Source organism: Tiliqua scincoides, chromosome 6 (genome assembly GCF_035046505.1).
Source record: "Tiliqua scincoides isolate rTilSci1 chromosome 6, rTilSci1.hap2, whole genome shotgun sequence".
NCBI lineage: Eukaryota > Metazoa > Chordata > Lepidosauria > Squamata > Scincidae > Tiliqua > Tiliqua scincoides.
The window spans coordinates 22,206,314-22,227,331 of NC_089826.1; the positions used below are offsets into that span (position 1 = coordinate 22,206,314).

General features: G+C 43.5%; 1 protein-coding gene across 2 annotated transcripts in view; it reads left to right on the plus strand.

Annotated features, from left to right (window-relative positions):
* NPNT (nephronectin) overlaps positions 1-21,018 on the plus strand; it is a 75,647-nt gene that overhangs the window by 13,964 nt on the left and 40,665 nt on the right. The window contains exons 3-4 of one of the 2 annotated variants that reach the window (XM_066631843.1): positions 10,847-10,897; positions 19,972-20,064. In XM_066631843.1, the coding sequence (XP_066487940.1) occupies positions 10,847-10,897; positions 19,972-20,064 (144 nt within the window). The remainder of the gene's footprint in view (positions 1-10,846; positions 10,898-19,971; positions 20,065-21,018) is intronic. The other variant, XM_066631844.1, reaches the window with a different exon arrangement.

Here is a 21,018-nt window from a genome sequence, read left to right on the forward strand (position 1 = left end):
CTCCTGTAAACAGCTGTAGTAATAATGATAGTAATAATAGATGTTCTTGTCTTTGCTTACTAGTCTGCATGGGTTCAACTCTATGCATGTGGCAGTGGCCTACATCTCGTGTGCGTTTTCTAATTCTGTTTTGACTGCTGCAGTGGAATACATGGGATTTTATTCTTCCTCTTCACTACTTCCAGCAAAGCTGTTGCCTACCTTAAAAAGCAAAAATGTGCACACATTTCTGAATTGTTATAATTTTAAATTTTACAGCACAGATTGAATAAGTTACAATAGATTGGAGGTGAACATCTGGTTAATCACCCTGAAACACAACTGTTTTCTAGAGCAGCGTAACATCTTTTAGCTGGATCTTGCAAGATTGTAGGGAAGGCTTATTCGTCAAAACTTAGTGACATTTTGATTGGCCCCAAGAAAGTGATTACTTTGGTTGTTGGAGTTGTCAGGAGTGGCTAATGTCTGGCATGCTGAAGGCTTTAGGAGAGCCTTCTTCTGTATGTCAGAAGAAAAATTGGGCTTGGTTGGGAGCATACATGTTTCTTATGGGAACAGAGGTGCATTTGCACCCCTGCGTCACCCTTATTGGCACACTAAATGCCACCACTTGAGCTCCCATATTTCCAGTGTTAAGAGACTGAAAGGGTCTCATTTTGTTGCTGTACATTGTATTCATTTGTACCTCAATAACCTGTCCTGCATGTATATAAAAGCATAAAGGGTGACTGTTCTTTGGGTTAGATGTGCTAGAAAATGTACTTGTCCTATTATACCCTTTATAAAAGTTCAAAATGAACCTCACAAACTGCATATGTGAAATGGCAGGAGTCCTGACCTTTGTCTGAGCAGTACAGTTAGACCTTCATTATCCAGGGATTTGGGATCTGCAGATTTGACTGAACACGAGTCCCCAACCCGTGTCTGGAGGGTCTCACCTTACCACCTGGATGTGACCAGGAGTATCTTAAGGTATCTTGAGTACCAGAGGTCACTTCCAGTTGTGTTTGGAGGTCCTATGAGGGCTCCTCAGTGAACAGGAACTTGGACCAAAAAAGTGTATTATTATTAATTAACACTATTTATATACTGCTTTTCAACTAAAAGTTCACAAAGTGGTTTACAGAAAAAAATCAAATAACTAAATGGCTCCCTGTCCCAAAAGGGCTCACAATCTAAAAAGATGCAAATGAATACTAGCAGACAGCCACTCGAACAGACACTGTTGGGGTGAGGTGAGCCAGTTACTCTCCCCCTGCTAAAAAAAGGAGCACCCACTTGAAAAAGTGCCTCTTACCCAATTAGCAGGGGTTTGTATTTAGGACCCATTGAAATTCCAGTTAGACTGCATCTCATGGAAAATATTAAACAAATGAGAGCAAATTATTGTCTATGGCAGCTCAGTTAAGAAATATGCCCTCTAGTGTTTTTTTTTTAATTATTATTTTATTTATTTATTACAGATACAGGTGAGGAAAATGGGTTAGACTTGGGGCTGGGGCTACACAGGTTACACATGGGGGTATTGGCCATGGATTACAACATGCATTGTTCCCAAAAAGAAATCAGAAATGAGTAAAAAGCTACCCACCCTTTCTTTTTGTGTGGGTCTGAAGCAAAAAATAAAGTTCCCATTTTTCTGTTATTGAGAAATCTAACACCTTCTTTTCTAATATGCGTTTCTTGAATACAAATTACTTCTGCTTTGATTTGATATAATTGATGGAATATTCTTCTCCGCTTCTGAGAAGAATTCAGTCCATTAATATTTACAGAAAACATAAGAACATAAGAACAGCCCCACTGGATCAGGCCATAGGCCCATCTAGTCCAGCTTCCTGTATCTCACAGCGGCCCACCAAATGCCCCAGGGAGCACACCAGATAACAAGAGACCTCATCCTGGTGCCTTCCCTTGCATCTGGCATTCTGACATAACCCATTTCTAAAATCAGGAGGTTGCGCATACACATCATGGCTTGTACCCCATAATGGATTTTTCCTCCAGAAACTTGTCCAATCCCCTTTTAAAGGCGTCTAGGCTAGACGCCAGCACCACATCCTGTGGCAAGGAGTTCCACAGATTTCACTTGTTGTTCAGCCATTTTCACTTAGAAATTTTTTTACTCTGTCTTGATGCTTTCCTTGTTCTCTGTCTTGTTTGTAATTTCCTTCTTCCAATATGCCCTCTAGTGTTATGCAGATATGCAGTTCAGAGAAAGATATGCAGTTCAGACATAGTGCACGATCCACCTCCTTTGCCAGTACTGTGGAAATGTAGACCATAACTTTCTGTTGCACTGTGCCTGCCCCATGAAACCAAGCTGGCATGGAATGGGCATATTTGACCTCCTAAAGAACTCTTTTGTAGATGTTAACTGTAAAGAAGGAAATATTTGAAAAGTCTCCAGAAATGCAGATCTGACAATGACCAGCCTCCTCCCGCTCAATTGAAAAGCAGAACTCCCACTCTTATTTCTGAAGGAACATAAGTTTGTCTTACTCCTGCTCAGGAGAAGCGAAGTATGTGCCTTGAGGCTTCTCCAGTAAGCCCTACGAACTCTTTGCCTTTTCCAGAAACTTTAAGTTTTATGGAACAGTTTTGGTTATGTAAAAATATACTGTCTTAGAAGAACACCTGCAGAAGAAGTGGGAGGGAGAAGGAGGAAGAGACTAAGCCAGTGATGCTGGTCTGTCTGCAACTTTTTTCCCCCCTGAGGCTTCAGTGACTGGCTATGATGATGTCCCCTGTCTCTTCCAGGCCAGTTGGCTATTCTTGCTCCAGTATTTGAGTGGGGTTTATTAAATGAGGTTTCCATTATTTATTTATTTTTATTTATCTGATTTTTACCCCGCCTTTCTCCCCAGCTCTCCCTGAGGTGGCTGGTTAGGCTGCTGTGCATAACTTTCTAAAATTATTCCTAAAATTAGGCAAGAGAAGCAGATGTCCACACATGTTGCCAGCTCTTACAAGCCTAGCAGTGTTTATGATCACCACTGTCAGCACAGCTTAGGGATTAAAGCAGTCCCTCATACAGCAAAACAGTGACTTTAGATAAGATCTTTATTTGAAAAAAATAGAGCGAACTACAGCCATTGCTACAAGTAGACATAAACAAGCCAGGAAAAGAACCCATAGTAGGTGAGATCAACCCACTACCCCTTAAACTAGGAGCTGATGCCCCTTCCTGGTGAAGGTCAACATGAACATGTGCGGTGTACACTGGGTGGCTCAGCTTGCAAATTAATTCAAGTAGAGTTCACCTTATCTTTTTATTATCTACTCTACTCTATTATCAAGTAGAGTTCAAGCTTATCTTTAATGTAAAAGCTTCAGAAGAAATGTGGGATGGTGGCGGCATGGAAGCCAGTGGCCAAAAGGCCTTACTATTCTGCAAAATCTGGAACTAAATTTACTCTGCTGGGTTGTGTTTAAACAGACATGATTTTTTAATGCCTTCTGAATTGGATAATTGATGGCTAATGCTAGGAATACCATTTGAATGTTACTGCTGGTCTTTCCTTAAGTGCTAGGTCTATGGGGCAAAGGCAGGTTAGATTTAAGTGGAAGAGGGGCTGTTGGTATTGATAGAGCAGAAAGACATGACATGCATATTATTGTGGGGCTCCAAAATATCTTTAATGTTAGGGGCCCAGTGGACCTTTACTCTGATCCTCCTTCTCTTGGTTGCAAGACAGAATTGGGCCTGTTCCTCTTTGACCCTATAGCAGAGGCTATAGAACAGTGCTGCTTTTAACCAACTGAGAAGCTGCCCCCTTATTTGAAGTCTGCAATGCCTGGAATATGTTAAATGGTTAGATGACACGTACAGTATATACTAAATATGATTATATTAGGGTTTTAGCATGCCAGGTGGTAATGGAGCAGGGTGAACAAGAGGCCACTTTCAAATATAGCAGCATGATCCCGTTAGGGAGAAGGGCGGGATAAAAATAAAGTTTTATTATTATTATTATTATTATTATTGGTTACATCACAGTGCGGTTATAGTTCTGTCCAGTTTGCCTTCAGAATTCTCTCTCTCTCTCTCTCTCTCTCTCTCTCTCTCTCTCTCTCTCTCTCTCTCTCTCTCTCTCCACCTGTGTGTGTGCATGCATGTGTTTCACAAAAAAGAAAAAGTATTGAGACTCAGCAATTATACAGTAATGCTTTTTGAGTATTTTTGGTATTTTGAGTATTTATCACAGTAATCCTTACAACTGTTCTTTGAATTATCAAAAGAAAAATGGGGAGCAACTGCATATTCGCACTACTGAAGAACAAAAGAAGAAGAACCAATACAATAGGAGAATTTAATTCCCAGTGTGTTTTGACTGTGGATAGCTTTTTTCAAGGGAAATACAAGCAGCTGTCAGGACCAGTTCCTGACAGTGAAGACAGGCTAGGCCAGGGGTGTCAAACATAAGGCCTGGGGGCCGAATGTGGCCCGCGGAAGCTTTTTATGTGGCCTTCAGGCTTTCAGCTGTTGAGTAGTGCTGAGGTGTTACTGCTGAACGGGCAGCCCACATGAAAATTGGGCTCTCCCATATCTTGAAATATGATCAAGGTTTGTATATTTTCTCTGAGTTCCTAAGTGAGAAAAAAGTGTTTATTTTTGGTCATGACCAGTTTGATGACATCACTTCTTGCCTAATGACCTCACTTCCAGCCCTCAGCAGGCATCATGAATGATATGTGGCCCTCTATATGAAATGAGTTTGACACCCCTGGGCTAGGCAATAAGGAGCACCTTCCCAATGAGCCAGCCTCACCCATGGCACACCAGAGACCTCTCTCTTTCCACCATCCCCTCACCACACAGGGAATGTGTCAGGTGGGAGGTGGCAAGGTGTGTGGCTCCATGCCCAGAAGTTGCGCCTTTAACAATCCTCACTTTGCAACAGTGGAATGGAGTCTGAGGGAGAATTAGACCAGAAGACATGAAAGGGCTTAGCTGGAGCTGGGAACTCCATCAGGTCAAATTGCTTCCTCAGAACTCTCTAAGGTCCTTCAGTTCCAAGTTGCCTGACCTTACCAAACCAGGGATGTGCAGTGGGGGTGAGGCAGAATTGCCCCATCATGGTCCATGAAAAAGTACCACAGCTGCCCCACCTGCTTACACCCGAGGAGGCTCTCCTTACACCCAGGCAGGATCTCCTTACACCTGCTTTCTCGGGGCAGCTGTGGTGCCATGAACTAAAATGGGGCAGTTCTGCCTCACCTGCTGACCCTCTACCACACGTTCCTGGGCCAGACCACTCCTTTTGGGTCCCTCTGTGAGGCTGAGATAGGACAGAGACTTGGAGCAGGTTCAATAGAAACACCACAGTAATCATCCCCACCACAACTGAAGGCAATGAAACTAAGATAATAATGGCTTGCCTAAGGACTTATGGTGGAAAACTGAGTTTGTGATTGTGTTGAGATTTCAGCCTGCAACTTCCTGCTCATACTCTTAGTCTGCAGTTGTAATCCTAAAGCAAATCGCATTGAACTTGGAAGGAAATTTGCATAGGATTAGTCTCTAAACCATGATGCTACACCGCCTTATGCAAGCACTTTATCCAAGGGTTTCTATAAAGGCTAGACTACTCTGTCTTTAGTATACACTGTCCATATGCTGATGGAATGTTGTCTCCTGCTTTGCTGTATCAGACTGCAGGCTACATCCATAATAAATCTGCTTTTATGATACTTTGAAAGGCTGATGCTGTATACAAGCCAGGTGTTTTCAGACTTTCCCTGTTTAGAAAATCCTATGCACATTCATTTGTCTGCTAAGGAAACTCTGCATGACAGAGAATTTTGTAAAGTATTCTGTAAAGTATCAGTGCCTGTTGGGTCACAGTACAGCTTCATGTGAAGAGCACACCCTATAAAAAGCCCAAATCTCCCTGTAGTTGTACGTTAAGGAAAATATTGGGAATGGTGGGTGTTTAAGCTTCATTTATGGGAAGCATGCCTGTCATTACTGATCTTTCCACTGAGAAGCCCTGGATCAGCTTCCATGGAACCCAAAAGGTCCTTGGAATATTGTCTGAACACCACTAACATAAGTGGTATGCTAGTATGCTGCTGTTATTATTTGATAACGTGAACATGCTTTGGGCTTGCCTGCATGCCTGATTGCTGCTTCTTGTCTGTACACCAGTTTTAACTAGTCAAGCTATGCCAGTCATGCAACTTAATTCTCCCATTTATATTTCTTCTGAAAGTGTAGCAGCAGGAAATTTTTTGTTTTAATTTAAGCATGACAAACAGGGATATCTACAGATTTTTTTTAAAATTAACGTTCGCTGTTTTAAAACTTAAACTGACATTTTAGTTACTTCCATAGGAATAAGGTGTTCTTGGAACATGGAGATGTATTTGTAGTACAGGTCGTGCCTTGTTATCTACTGATTTGGCATCCACTGATTTGAGTCACCACTGATACCGGGGGTCCACCTTTAAATGCCTTGTAACAAGGGGAAAAAGCGCCCAAATCCCATTTCCTACTTTAGTGCTGTTAAATCGCACTGGTTGCAAGCTTCTTGGGGTTAAACATAGCTTTAAAGACCCTCTTCTGGGTTTCTTGTTCCTCCATTATCACCCCAGAATGCGTTGATAAAGGTGCTATAATGCATTCAGCCATCATTTCATTCCATTATTCACCCCATCTAGTAACTGAATCCGGTATTGTGTCTATGCCAGTGCATTCTGGGGTGACAATGGAGAAGCAAGAAACCTGGAAGTGGGACTTTCAAGCTATTTTTCCACTGATTTGTCATCTACTGATTTTTTTAAAATCCACTGAGAGTTCCAGAATGGAACTCCAGTAAATAACGAAGCATAACCTGTACTGTATTTAGTATCCAGGGATGGTTGCCTTATTTGTGTTATGTTATTACATTTTTCTCCTGTCTTCCTTTCAAAGTGTTCCAGGGTACTATATATGATCCCCCTCTCTATTTACAACAACCCTGCAGTGTTAAAGCCTTCAGTGTTAAAGTGTTAAACCCTTCAGTTAAAGGATAGTATTGACCCAAATTCACACAGGGATCTTCATGGCTGGAAGTAGTATTGAACCATGATCTCCCTGGTTGTCATCCAACTCTGTATCCACTACACCTGATCAAGACTAAAGTTGCCACTGGAAACATCTTGTTTACCTGTAATGCACTGCCTCTCAAACATTTTGCCATTATTCTGTCCTCTGCATACCCCAGCCAAGCATCAACCATTTGCTTGGGTTGACCCATTTGTTCCCTTACCTTGTGGCTGCATCAACACTGGAAAGTTGATTAGGATTTTGGCTATTCATGATATACTTTTAAATCAAATAATAGTGACAGCTGAGTGCCCTGTTCTTAAACCTTTTCCTTTCAGGAAATTCTTTCCACATTGACTTATTTGCCACAGAAGGCACGCACCATACCAGATCCTGGGACTGTTATGTGAGTTCACATGGGCCATTAATCAGATCTGAGAGGTCCTTCTTGTCACCCCCGTGAACCAACAGGCCAACTCGATGAGGTGATGGAGATTCACAATTGGATCTCTCAATCCTTTTACATTTTGGCAAAAGCAAGCATAGGGAGAGTGGAAGGATCAGTACCGCAGTGCTGGAGGAGAAGGGAGTTTATCTTCCTTTCATTAAGTTTTAGGGGTCTCCCAATGAAATTTCTGCCAAGGTGCTATTAAGTGTACTTGCATGTTTTTCCCTAATACTTACGTAATGGGGCAAGTACCAACTGAGGGTGGGGCTGTTGGAAAAATAGCATAGAGAAAAGGATTAAGCCTACCCACCCCTTCCTTAGTGCCACAGTCCAGATCCTAATCTCCCTTCCCTGTGGCTGTTTATTTATTTATTTATTTTTTGCAAAGACTGAAGAGGCTAGAACTGTAGTTTGGTTCTGCAGCCCAAAGTACACTAATGCTCCATTGACGTTATGCATTACAGTGGAAGAACAGTAAATGGATGGGCAAGCTGTTGCTCTGGAACAGTGAACTCCATTACTGATCTTCTCAATGAGAAAACTTCTGAGGAACTCCAAGGTTCACTGGCATGCTGTCTGAAAGTCACTGCCGAATGGTTCAAGAATAGCAATAAAAACATAATTGCTTTTGTAAGTCAGCCTCAGTAAAATACTTTGATCATAAAAACGCAGCCGCACAATTGGCTATTTGGCTTAGCCCAGTGCAGTAAAATGCTTTCTGTAGAATCTGCATAACCAACCACAGGACTTGCACAGGCAGTGATATACAGCACTGGAGATGTTGCTATAACAAAGAACTTTGCATGCTTCTGCCTTCTTGCTATAAATGCAAAGGAACAACATTCTAGAAACTGCTGCTCCTCCTTTACGCTTTGGGGATAAATCCCATACTAAACGCTGTCATCCCAAATGATTGATGTTCCTTCTGATGCATGTTTCTGTTTAACTGTGGGAATCATTTTTGGGTGTTGCCCATTGAAGTTCTTTAATGCGAATAGGTGTCATAAAAAATAAGCCATTCGTGTTTTTGGAGGTGGGTTGTTTTTTGGAACATAAATGCAATTCTGTATAATAATCTAAGATGCCCTTATCTGAACTCCCAAGTAGAAAAGTGGATTTTTATTTCAAAGCTGCTTCGGAATAGAACCATCTAATCAAAAGCAGTTATATAATTTGGAATGCATATTTTCACTCCTATTTCGATCTGTGAGTCTTTAATATGCTCTGTTTATAATACAGAACTGCATGATTGTGTTTATGCAGGAAACAGGAGGTTCTGCTATTATTCAGCTTGTTCTTTTCAAACAGCATAATGTGTTTTAGCAAAAGGTGGTAAAGGAATGCCTTGTGCATAAAGGAGACAGTATCCTTTCGCTTGCCTGTTGAAAGTCACTTTTCACGTGCCCAAGGCACTTGCATCCTTGTTTTTCTACAAAAGATATATAGCCAAAGGTATATATTGATGAGATTTCACTGTCATTTTTTGCTAGTGTGCTCATTATCTAAGCTCATCTTTTTATTTTATAATCTTAGCGGTGTAAACACAGGGCTGCACCTTTGGCATCAGAAGTGGCATTTTGTGCCAGAGAGCTTTGGAGGTGCAGCCTAACATGTGTTTCCTGTTTGTTCTCCCCCCTCTCCAAAATGATTACTTCTGAATTTTTGTGGCCAAATCATTACATGGGTGTTATAGGGATTGCAGCCCAGTTCACATGACATGGCATATACAAAGAACATGTTTAGAGGCAAGGAACAGAATCTCTACCACTGCTCCCACTCCGGTACATTCAGCAGAACAGAGCCTGTGTGCCCACAAGTTGTGGGCACTTAGGCTTTCGCTGTGCAACTGGGAACTCTGCAGAGATACAGTTCCCGATCTCTCTTATGGAACTTCCATGCATGCTGTTGTACTTGCAGGCTCAATTCAAACATGGACTAAGATCAGCAGCTGCTTCCCATTTTTGTCCATGCTGTCTGTGGATGTCATATCAGAAGAACAGGGATAGGATTGCTGGGATGCAGCGCATGGGTCTCTCTCTCTCTCTCTCGCTCTCTCCTTGCCCTGAAATAGAACAGCTCTTGCAGTAAGCTTAAAAAGTTCACATCTGATGTATGTGCATTCAGAAGACCAAGTGGGAAGAATAAGGCAGATGGCCCAAGTACGACCCCCGTTTACACAAGAGCCACCACATGAGTGAAAATGCTCACATCTCTGGTTCAGAGGAGCTCTTCTGTAGTGCTTCACCATAGTGGCAACAGCTGCACCTGTACAATAAACCAGAGCAAGTAGACTACCTATCCTACTACTGGGGCCGTATATGCCGGAGTCTGTGGCTTGCCACTGCTCAGTGCAACACAGTACAGAGCTGCAAAGTTAAAAATGAAGTTCTTAAAGATCTCTAGATTAATACCTTTGAGCTTCATTTAAACCCCACTGGAATCGCCTGAGTCTTTTTATCAAGTTCAGTGGACTTTGGAAACATCTTCTTGATCGAATTTTATATGAATTTAGACCTGTGGCAAGCAAGATACTTCAAAGTCCAACCCTTAGGCTCCAGATGTGAAGTAATAACATAACAAGAAATTAAAAACAAGAAATCTACATCCTGCAAGACTGGAGCTTTAAAATCATGTAGCACTACAATCAGTTCTTGCAGCAGGCTATTTTATAGAAAATGGTATTTTATCTGATTTGGACAGTGCTCTCCGATCTTTTTCATTTGCTTCTGCTACATTCCCCCCCCCCCCCAAGTTGATCAACTGTGTAGAAAGTAGAAAGGGATTCTAAACCAAACGTTTTAGGTTTAATGAAAATCCAAATCAAAACTGGTCGTGTCATTCATTGGCTCCCAACTATTTAAAATGTTCCCTTTAAGTTGCAACTGATGTCAGTTAAACCAAATTAATACTCAAAAGTGAATTCCTTTTATGTCATGGGGAACATTTGGTGATACGGATAGCTGTGAAAGGATACTGTCTCTTTAAAGCCAAAAGCATTTGGATATTGGAATGGGATGTATTTTTACCACTGGGTGGAAGAAAAAATCTGTTCTAATCACTCTGTAGTTGGGTGTTCTTTGGCTGGCTGAGCAAGAATAGCATAACCTTTTTTCCTTGTAGTCACTTTTATGAGATTATATCGCAGCATCTATTTGCAAACATCTCATAAGAAGATAGTGACATAAGATATTTCTATTTTTAAATGTGTCCCAGTTTATTTTTTTTTTATTTCAGAAAAAAGCTCTGAATGTTGAATGTGTGTAACCCTCCAGGAATGTAGCAAGTTGATAAAAGCCCCAGCCAAGTTCATCCTAAACTTGCAGGGGAAAAAAAGCTGGAATTGCTTTTTATGGACATTTGTTTTGCAGCTTTCTACGTCTTAAGGCAGAGAATAGCCAGGATAAGGTGCCAACCCAAAGGTTAGCTGAACATATTTCTTGAAATAATTTTGGCACAACAGTGCTTTGAAGGCATGGCCTCTAAAATCATATCTGGGAGCCCATGAACTATATATAAACTTCAGAGAGAAAATATGTATGCAATGATTTTGTTTATTATTTTAGGGTGGTGGGAGCAGTTGAGAGGGATTCCTTTTTAGTGCTGGATTGAACAGCAGAGGTGCACATTGCATTACAATACTTTCATTCGCATATACTTGGGCTAATGCCAACTTAGCATTTAGATTTGGGTCATGCTGGCAGTTCCCAGCATATGCTGCACTTTGTTTCCACAAAAGGGATCGCAAGGAAGGTGACAGGTAAGTGGCTGCTTCCTAACTCCCTTATCTTGTTCTTTTCTTGTGCAGTCCCTTTAAGACCACGTGAGGAAGCAGCAAGCGGAGTGAAGCACATCACCGCTGCCCACACAGAAAAAAACTGCATGGATGTTGGTGACCCACTTCCCTCCTCCTTCATCTCACACCTTCCTTGTACAATCCCTTCATATTTAAAGAGACCATGCGAGGGAAGGAGTGTGATAAGTGGGTAGTGAAAGTGGATGATTAGCACAGTGGTTCCCAAACTTTTTCAGCTGATGGCTCCCTTGACCTACTGAGCAGTTGGCTGCGGCTCCCCATTAGGGCTACAATCCTATAAGGCAGCAGGTTTTTTTATAAGGATTCCAAAGCTTACTTGGCTGGTTTCCATGGCACGCTGGGGAGCCATGACTCAATAGTTTAAGAACCACTGTGCTAGAAGATCAGTGAAGCTTGGTCTGCAGCAGGCTGGAGGGAGATGGCAGTAGACTCTGCCACCATCAGCACCCTGGTGCAAACCATGTTGTTCTCTTCATGCTGGGATGACCCTGACTGCCCCACCCTCTGTTTGCTCACTTTACTTGCGAAGTGAGTAAGCAGGTATGGAAAGAACACCATTGGGAAAAAAGATTGCCCACTTTTTAACCTCCTCTCCTGCTGATTTTTTTTTCAAAACAAGCTGATGTGGGGAGGATCTTTCCCATGGTCCCACATGTGTGAATTGCAACACTGATAGCAGAAGAGGTAAAGAGGTGGCCATGGAAACAGGGGTTTGTCCATACAGTGGTGCAAGAGAAGTAAGTACGGAGGGGTGATAGAATTTGGCCACTTCTGGCAGCACCTGAGCTTCAACCAGGCCTCCACTGAAGTGAGTATAGTCAGTACTGGCAGAATGTGTTGTGATTATTTATTACATTTATATCCTGCTTTCTTTCCATGGAACGCAAGTTAGTCATCCAGGTACTGACCAGTAATAGACTTCAATCCTAACTCCCTGCACGGCAATGCAGTGTATCTACGGGAGAGTTCTGGCCTTTGGAGGCCTCTTTGGTGTGAGGGAACATTTGTTCCCTTTGCCCCAGGGAAGGCCCCTGCCAGTCTGGTGAATCTACTTGAACCTGAGCCATCTATATAACTGGTGCATGTCCGAGTGGATCTGTGAAAGCAGATCAGGCCCAGGAAGGGGGCTGAGATTTTGCATGCCTTCCTGGGCCTGATCTGCTCTACCCTTGCCCCTGTTGCCTCTCCATTCATCCAACCTTCCACCACCATCCTGCTATCCTCACGCCCCCTAAACATTCTTGCCTGTTTCGGTGGGCGTCCCCTGTCCATCACTGTGAGAACCTGACCACTCAGTGCTTCCTGTGGCAGGCAGGCCACGTTCTCTGGCATGTCAAAAAGTGTGTTACACCACTGAAACATACGTTCTGGCAGTGTAATTCAAGAATAGGAATGGGCTGTTATTCATCTTCAGCAAGATTGCTGTAACGTGTTCCTTGTCAAGGGTAAAACTGGTGGCCCATGTTAGCCACTTTCACATTTTCTTTGAAAGCACTGAAATGAGAGTGGGCTTGTGTGGTCTGTCCTCAGGACCTAGGAGAGGGGGGTAAAGGGGGTAATTTGTACCTGGGCCCAGGGTCAGAAAGGGGGCCCAGGAGTCAAAGGAGGGGCCCCAGAAATTTCCTGGGATCTTACATTTTCCAATCTCAACTACTGCTACTGCCACAAGCCATAAGCACTAGGCCCAGGAATGCACATTCCTTAACACTGTCACATCTGAGAGGAAACTGGCCTGCTGTAGTAGCTCTTTGGCTTGTGGATCCACTTACCATGAAGGAGTGTATAATAACTCAGCAACACAGCTGTGGAACTGCAGGTGCTGCAGAAGTCAGTTTTGGTGTACTTTTCATTCTAGCATGCTGCTAAATACAATGCTACTGATCTCCTGCAATGATTTTCTATATTTGAAAGATTTTAGAGAGTCTTAGGAGTGTGTTTGGTTTTCCGTAGCTGCCAACACCTGGCAGGCAGATAAACCTGAGCTCTGCATTGGGAAGACTGGTAGACCAGGCTCCAAGGCTATTCCATCTGTGGTCACTTTCCTCCTGCCTGTTTTACCCCCATTCTGCCCACCCCCATTGCCATCCCCAACTCTTTAACGCCCTCCCTCCATGGGAAGGGGCCCAAAAGAAACTTCGTACCCCCTGGTAAAATTCCTCTCAGAGGCCCTGTCTGTCCTCACTCATTCTTGTGAAGGTCAAAACAGAACTCATGTCTCTTCAGCTATGAGCTCTCATACAGCCCAATCCTGGCTGCAGTCCTGCCCTGAGATCCTGTGGTGCCGGTGCAGCTGTCCCCTTGCCCTGGTATATGCTCCAGCAGCCGCTGTCGAGCTACTCAGATCTGCACCAGCAAAATCAGGGGATTGGGGCTGGGAGGGAGGGTTAGGATCTGGCAGGAGCCTTTGCTGCCCCTTCCTGAGCCCAATCTGCTTATCCCCCACCCCATCACCACCTTCCCTCTGCCCTGATCCGCCCCTTCTCCCTTTCCCACCCACCCCCTGCCTTGGAACGCCTGCATGCCTCTTGGTGAACTTCCTTCTCTCAATACTGCAGGACCTATTCTACCAGTGAGAGAGGTCTGCACAGGCCCACACAAGCCTTCCTGCTAGCTCCTTCTTTCACCAAGCTGTTGTAAAATGCCTTACAGCAGGGGTGCTCACACTTTTTTGGCTCGAGAGCTACTTTGAAACCCAGCAAGGCCCGGAGATCTACCAGAGTTTTTTTTACAATGTTCGTGCCATCATAACATATAACATTTATGTGTACAGTGTTGGTGTACCTTGAGCCCCACTGAGTATAACAGGACTTACTCCTGAGTAGACATGCCTAGGATTAGGCTGTGAGGCTGCAATCCTAGCCACACTTACCTGGGAGTAAGCCCCATTGAGTACAGTGGGCCTTACTCCCGGCGTTTCCTCCCAGAAGCACCTGAAGGGGGGGGGGGGTCGGCACGCCGCGATCTACTCATTTTGCCTCATGATCTACCGGTAGATCGCGATCCACCTATTGAGCACCCCTGCCTTACAGCATGTTTGTGACAGCAGTTTCCATGGCAGCATGCGCTAGCCTGTGCCCGCTGTGGTAGATTGGACCCTTAGTACGTGACAGAACATCATTGAAATACAGTTGTACACGCATCAGTTCTATTTTGACCTTCAAATGAATGTGTGGAGATCAGTACTGGGGCAGCATGCATGTTCCCATTTGCTTCTCTCTGTGTTGTCTGAAGGTCTGAAGAGGACTTTCCTTATACTTATAGAAAGACATTCATACTTTATCAGTCTGCTCTCAAAACAAAAACCCCATCTCATCCCTGCAGGTAGGATAACTCAGTTAATATTACTTCCATCCATTCTCTTTGCCCACAATTTGAGGGCTTAGGGATGGGGTTGTGCTTTCTGACTAGTGTTGATGCTTTAGAGCAGGGGTGCCCAAACCCCGGCCCGGGGGCCACTTGCGGCCCTCGAGGCCTCTCAATGCGGCCCTCAGGGAGCCCCCCGTCTCCAATGAGCCTCTGGCCTTCCGGAGATTTGTTGAAGCCCACACTGGCCCAACGCAACTTCTCTCAGCATGAGGGCGATTGTTTGACCTCTCGTGTGAGCTGTGGGATGAGAGCTCCCTCCACTGCTTGCTCTTTCACATCTGTGATGCAGCAGCGGCAGCAAAGGAAAGGCCAGCCTTGCTTTGTGCAAGGCCTTTTATAGGTATTGAGCTATTGCAAGACCTTCATTCATTCATATAAGTTCATCTTTAATATATTCATTTGTGTAAACTTACGTAAATTTATTCAAATTTTAAATGTAAATTAATTTTTTCCCCAGGCCCCTGACACAGTGTCAAAGAGCTGATGTGGCCCTCCTGCCAAAAACTTTGGACACCCCTGCTTTAGAGTTTTACCTGCACCTGTTGACAGTAGTGTGGGCAACGCTGGCAAATCAAAAGTGTGCCTTTCCTAGGGAATGGGATGTTGTCACTGCCTGCATACTGGCTGAGACAGTGGAGATCAAATATCCCAGGACTCCCTTGGTCTCATGGGCAAACAACGGTGGATTCTTCTAAGATGCCTGCCTCATTTTTTCAAGCCCATATCAGTCTCTCTTGTGGCATGCTGTTTGGGAGCCAGTGCTTCAGAATTTGTTCAATGAGTAATTCTGTGGACCTTTTTAGAGGTGTTCAGACAAGAAGTACCATACAATATATGCAATATTTTATTTGATATGCAATATGTATTAACTATGACATTCAAATGTGAATAGGCACAATGAAAGACCTCTTTGAAAAATGGTGGCGTTATGCACAGCGGCATTCATACCCAATTCTAATCTTGTACCCTGATGCTGTAATTGAAAATTGCTTTGGAAATCCAATACTGGCTTTATTTAAAATAGACCTGAGTTTAGTTTTCCAGTGCATCTTCCCATTACTTACGGAAGCATCTGTGCAGCATTTGGCCCTGTCATTCCAAACAGATAGAGTAACAAAGGTTTTGCATATCGAGCTGCTTAAAGAATAAAGACCAGCTGCCCTCAATAAAGATTGATGAAAGCACATTAACAAGTTGTAAATGTGCACATCTAACTGTTACAATTGAGGTATAATAGAAACACATTTCTTGAATAAAACAAGATGTGTCACAAGTTTAAAATTTATTTTATGTTTCATGTAGTAAGAAAATGTAAGTTCCTACAGGCCAGTCCTAACAGGCAGCCCAATCCTAAAGTTGGCGGCATTGCCGGGTGCAGTGGTGCCAAAATGGCTACTGCTGCATCCAATGGCACCACTTTCATTCCCTTCCCCCAGAGAAAGCCCCAAGCCCCGCAATGGGGCTTCTCAAGCCTGCACCGGCTGTTTTGCCAATGCAGCCTTGCAAGACTCCATGTCGGGACATCTGGCCCAACAAGATCCAGTGCAGCAGAGCTCTGCCGATCTTGCCCCTTCTCGCCCCAGTTCCTCCCCCTGCCCCACACTGTCCTGCCCACTCCCTGCCCCGAAACTAATTACCACTGGCTGATGCTGCTAGAGCGTTGGATAGCCCTTCAGATTGCACTGAGGCTCAGTGTGTCTGGTGCTGGCCCAGTGCCAGTGGTTCTTCCTCTCTGGGTGCTGTAGATGCGCCTTACAGCACATTTGTGACACCTGGCCCTGGAGCTCAGTGCCAGTGCTTCAGGAGTTCAGGAGTGGGCCCTAAATCCCCACACGGCAATGCAGTGGCGCTATTTTGGGCTATGCTACATCCTGCAGGTGACTTTTGGCTGCTGGAGGTCTTCCTGGGGTAAGAAGGCGTTTGTCCCCTTGTTCCTGGGTAAACTCCAGTAGCCTCTATGAGTCAACTTGGACCTGTACCTGCGATATCATTGGCATAAATCTGTGCTGATGTGTGTAGGTGAATTGGGCCTGGGATACAGTCCATGCTGGCACCACCAATCCTGCCCCCTCTTGAGTCTGATCCACTCTGTCCCCATCACTGACCTATATGAAGCGTTCTCCATATTTGATTCCTCCTCCTGAGCCTTTTCCCTCTGATAAGGGTCTTCTTGGACTTGTTCCAGCGATTTCACTGGTGCAGATCTGAGTAGACCTCCTAGTCCTCCTCACCCCAGCACTGTCTTTTCTGGTGGCTGCCTGCTGGTGTTCTTTTGCACCCTTTTAGATTGTGAGCCCTTTTGGGACAGGGAGCCATTAGTTGTTTGTTTGATTTTCTCTGTAAACTGCTTTGTGAACTTTCTGTTGAAAAGCGGTATATAAATACTGTTAATAATAATAATAATAATAATTAATAGCCCAATTGGGTGGGCTGGGACTAAGCATAGTGTAAGGGAGCGCTGATAGGATTGGGCTGCCAGGTCAGGTGAGTTATTGTAAAAGGGAATACAAAAGAGACAATTAAAAATGGCATTTCCTTCTAACAATGAGTGGTAACTTATCATTTAATGTTTTTAAAGTTGATTTAATACATCATTCAGTATCTCAAAAAGGCACCAGCCTTGTGGTTTAGCCAACAGACAGATGTGTTTAAATACACATATTAAATGCTTGAAGAGGCTCCAGTTTTTAGAGCAAAAGAAGCACACAGGTTGGCCTTTGAAAATTCATTCCTTTTTTCCCCCCTTGTTCCATTGCTATATTTCTTTTTTATCTTTATTGTTCATGGATTAGATAGTATTTATGGATTTTTTTTAGTTTGTGAACTTTTTGAAACTTAATATGAAGAAGGCCTTTAAATATTATTAAACAAATCATACGCAAGAGTAGTGGAGTAGTTGTGATGCCTACTGTAGTAAATAAAAGAATAGCTCATTTTACACCTTTTGTTATGGGGGAGCATAGATTTCACAATTTAAATTTTTTTCCTAAGAAAATTGATTTCAGTGGCAGAACAGGGGTGTCAAAACTTATCTGGTATAGTGGGCCAAATAGAATTCATGGCTCCTGCTAAGGGCAGAAAGTAACATAATTAGGCTAGAAGTGATGTCATTAAGCAGGTGATGGCCAGAAATAAGCACTTTGTTCTCACATAGAAACTCATGTGCTGCAAATGAAAGAGGAGAAAGTGTGGAAGTCTTGATTATATTTTCAAGATATGTGAGAGCCCAATTATCACACGGGCCAGCCTTTCAGCAGCATTGCTTCTGCTGCAGCGTCACTTTGCAGCTCATCAGCTGAGATGTGATCTGTGAAGTGAATGCCGTGGAGGAAGCTGTGCTGCTGAAAGGGTGGCCCACATGTTAATTGGGCTCTCCCAGCACCTCAGCAATGTCTCTCACCCCTGCTTCTTCCCTATAGCATTCCTTGCCTTCTGAGGCCTCCTTCCATCTCTCCCTCCCAGAGCCACAGCAGAAGCAGCACTGCTGAAAGGGCAACTCTGGGAGAGCCCAGTTATCACAGGGCCCTGATAAAGAGCTTCTGGGGTCCTCATCCAGCCGTGGGCTTTATGTTTGATATCCTGGGTCCAGACTGATGGCTTTTAATTTGCTATATATTTTAAAAAAGAAAGAAAAACCCATACAGGGCCATAAGTCCTACTGTTATTTTGTGTGCTGTCATGAAGGGTTCCTTGTCTGTCTAATTTTTGGTAATTATTTCATTCTTCTCTTCTCCCTGCATTTAATTTCTGCCTTTGGGAGGGCTTGTAGTTCAGTGACAGCATGTTTACCTTGTATACATATGGTCCCTGGTCCAGTCCCCACCTTCACCAGCTAAAAGGGCCATCAAGTTGCAGATGTGATAGCATTTGAAGCAGCAGTCAATCAGAGTAGACAGTACTAGTCTAGATGAACTCAGTATCAGGCAACCTCATAGCTTCTATTTGCATCTCTTTCTGCAAACTGCTACTGTTGCCATACTGTGTCACCTAGGTGTGAAATGTTGGTTTAGTCTGGAGTCTCATGGATCTAGAACAGAGTGGTCCACATGCAGCCCCTGACACCCTTTTTGATGGCTCCCAAAAGACTAGCTGCAGCCCCCCCATCTCCTCCTGCTTCAGAAAGTTTTTGGTCTCCATGCCTTCCCATTCCAGCTTCTCCGCTGTACCAACCTCCACCGTCTCATGACTTTGGCAGGCTCAAAACATGGAAGTAATTGGTGGTGACATCATCACGTCACTGCCAATTACTTCTGGGTTGACCCAGCCGAGGGTCACACAAGCGTCCTGCAGCCCACTGGCTGATGAAAGTTGGACCCCCCCCCCTTGGGGTCTAGAATCAAGTGTGTGCTAGTCCCACACACTCAATAAGGTCAAGCCGCAGCTTACCATGCTACACAGCAAACCTCTTCTGCAACTGATCGGCATTTCAAAAGCAGCTTGTAATGTGGCATGGAAGCCAGATCTTCAAAGGGGGAAGTCCATAGCTTCTCTGGGCCTAGCCAAAACCTTGGGTGTGTCTAAAGTATTTCTTTGGATTCAACCCTGAAGCAGACAACAGCAGAATGAACTATATGACCTTTTCAGTCTACTGGGGTTGAATGTATGCATTATCCCATTCTCATGAAGCGTCTTCCAAATCTTGAGGTAGGCTTGGATGATGGGGATGGGAGGATCCAGATCTGTATGGATATGTTTTATCCATAGGAGGAAAATAACTAAAATGGGATTCGAAGTTATGAAAGAGGGTCATGAGAATGCATGAAACAAAATTTATATTTGTAGGAGACACGCATGCACACACTACAGTCCTTACCCCTTTAAATAAAACAACTGTTGTGTTTTTATTGGATGCATTTATGTCTTTTTTTGTTATATTTTCCTGTTAATGACTGTTAAGAGCGGCTATTAGGAGAAATAATGTCAGCCATTGTACTTGTTGTATAGCCCAATTTTTGTTAATTCACACATTTTGGGGGGTAATTTGTTAATTTTTTGTTAAATGTGAACGGAGTATAAATTATGCATACACACACACGTGTGTGTATGCATGTATGTATATGCATGCCTGGAGCTGCTCATGAAGAGAGGTTGCTGTTGAGGTGGGGATGGAATAGTAGCAGAAAAGCAGTGGGTAGGGAAAGTTTCCTCATCGTTCCTCTACTCAGATCACCCCCTTATTATTCAGGTTGTTAAAATTATTAAACTCAATGCTGTGTGCGTGTCATTGAGACTAGAACTAGTCTAACTGCATTATGGTGGATGACCAGCTGAACAGAATGACCAGAATGATAGTCTGCATTTATGTATTCACAGCTGTATGTCATCCTGGATGTAAACATGGTGAATGTGTTGGACCAAACAAATGCAAGTGTCATGCAGGATACACAGGGAAAACATGCAACCAAGGTAAGAAAGCAGAAACTTTTTATTAACAAAGTAAGCCACTTAGTGATACTGCTCAAATACACTCGATGTTAATCAACAAGACAAACCTATGCATAGTTCCTCAGAATTAAGTCCCACTAAGTTCAGTAGGATTTAGAGTGCCTATACCTTTAACCATTGTATAGAAGAGGGAATTTGGGAAGGTGCAGCTCAATAAGGAAGGGTTTAAAAAGCCGGACCTATCCAGATTCCCTCTTCTATACATTAACATATAGGCATTCTGTCCTCCATTGTATTATCCTGTCTCTAGTCAGTGGGTTTAGGATTGCAGCCTTAATGTTAGTCTTGCAGAAGCTTGGTCTTATGTAAAGAGATTAGTTACTCAGACAGTAGAGGAGGTCATGTTATTGCTTCCCTGGATTCCTGCTGAATAAAGCTAAAGTCAAAGCTTGAGGAAAAATGGATATATTTTACGAGGGCCAGAAGGGCTGCAAGCTTATTACACTAAAGAAGATATTGATACTAATACTTCAGTCTTTGCATCCTTACTCAAAAGCATGTCCCACTGAGTTCCAGTGAGCCTTAGAGTCAAACAAGATGTGCATTCAAATGTGTGTTTGACCCTTAATTTTTTTCCTGGGTTTTTACCTATAGTATGGGAGAGGTGTGTTTGTGAAATGGCCCAAAACTGTAGGGGGTGTGTGTGTGTGTGTGGGTAGGAGGGCTTTAGCACTTACCTTTTGCCATGCTTAGTATCCTAATTGCATGTGCCTTGCACACAATGTACAGTTAGCAAAGCGTGATTGGCAAGTGCTTTTCTTGTCAGGGATACAAGATTGGTCAGTTTCAGAGTTGAGAAGGAAGAACAAAATGTTGGTTTTGATTTAAGTTGCTTCCCTGAAAACAAACTTCCATGCTAGTCTTCAAAACATTCTCCTGTACTGTGTTTGTAACAGTGAAGTCTCCACAAGCCCA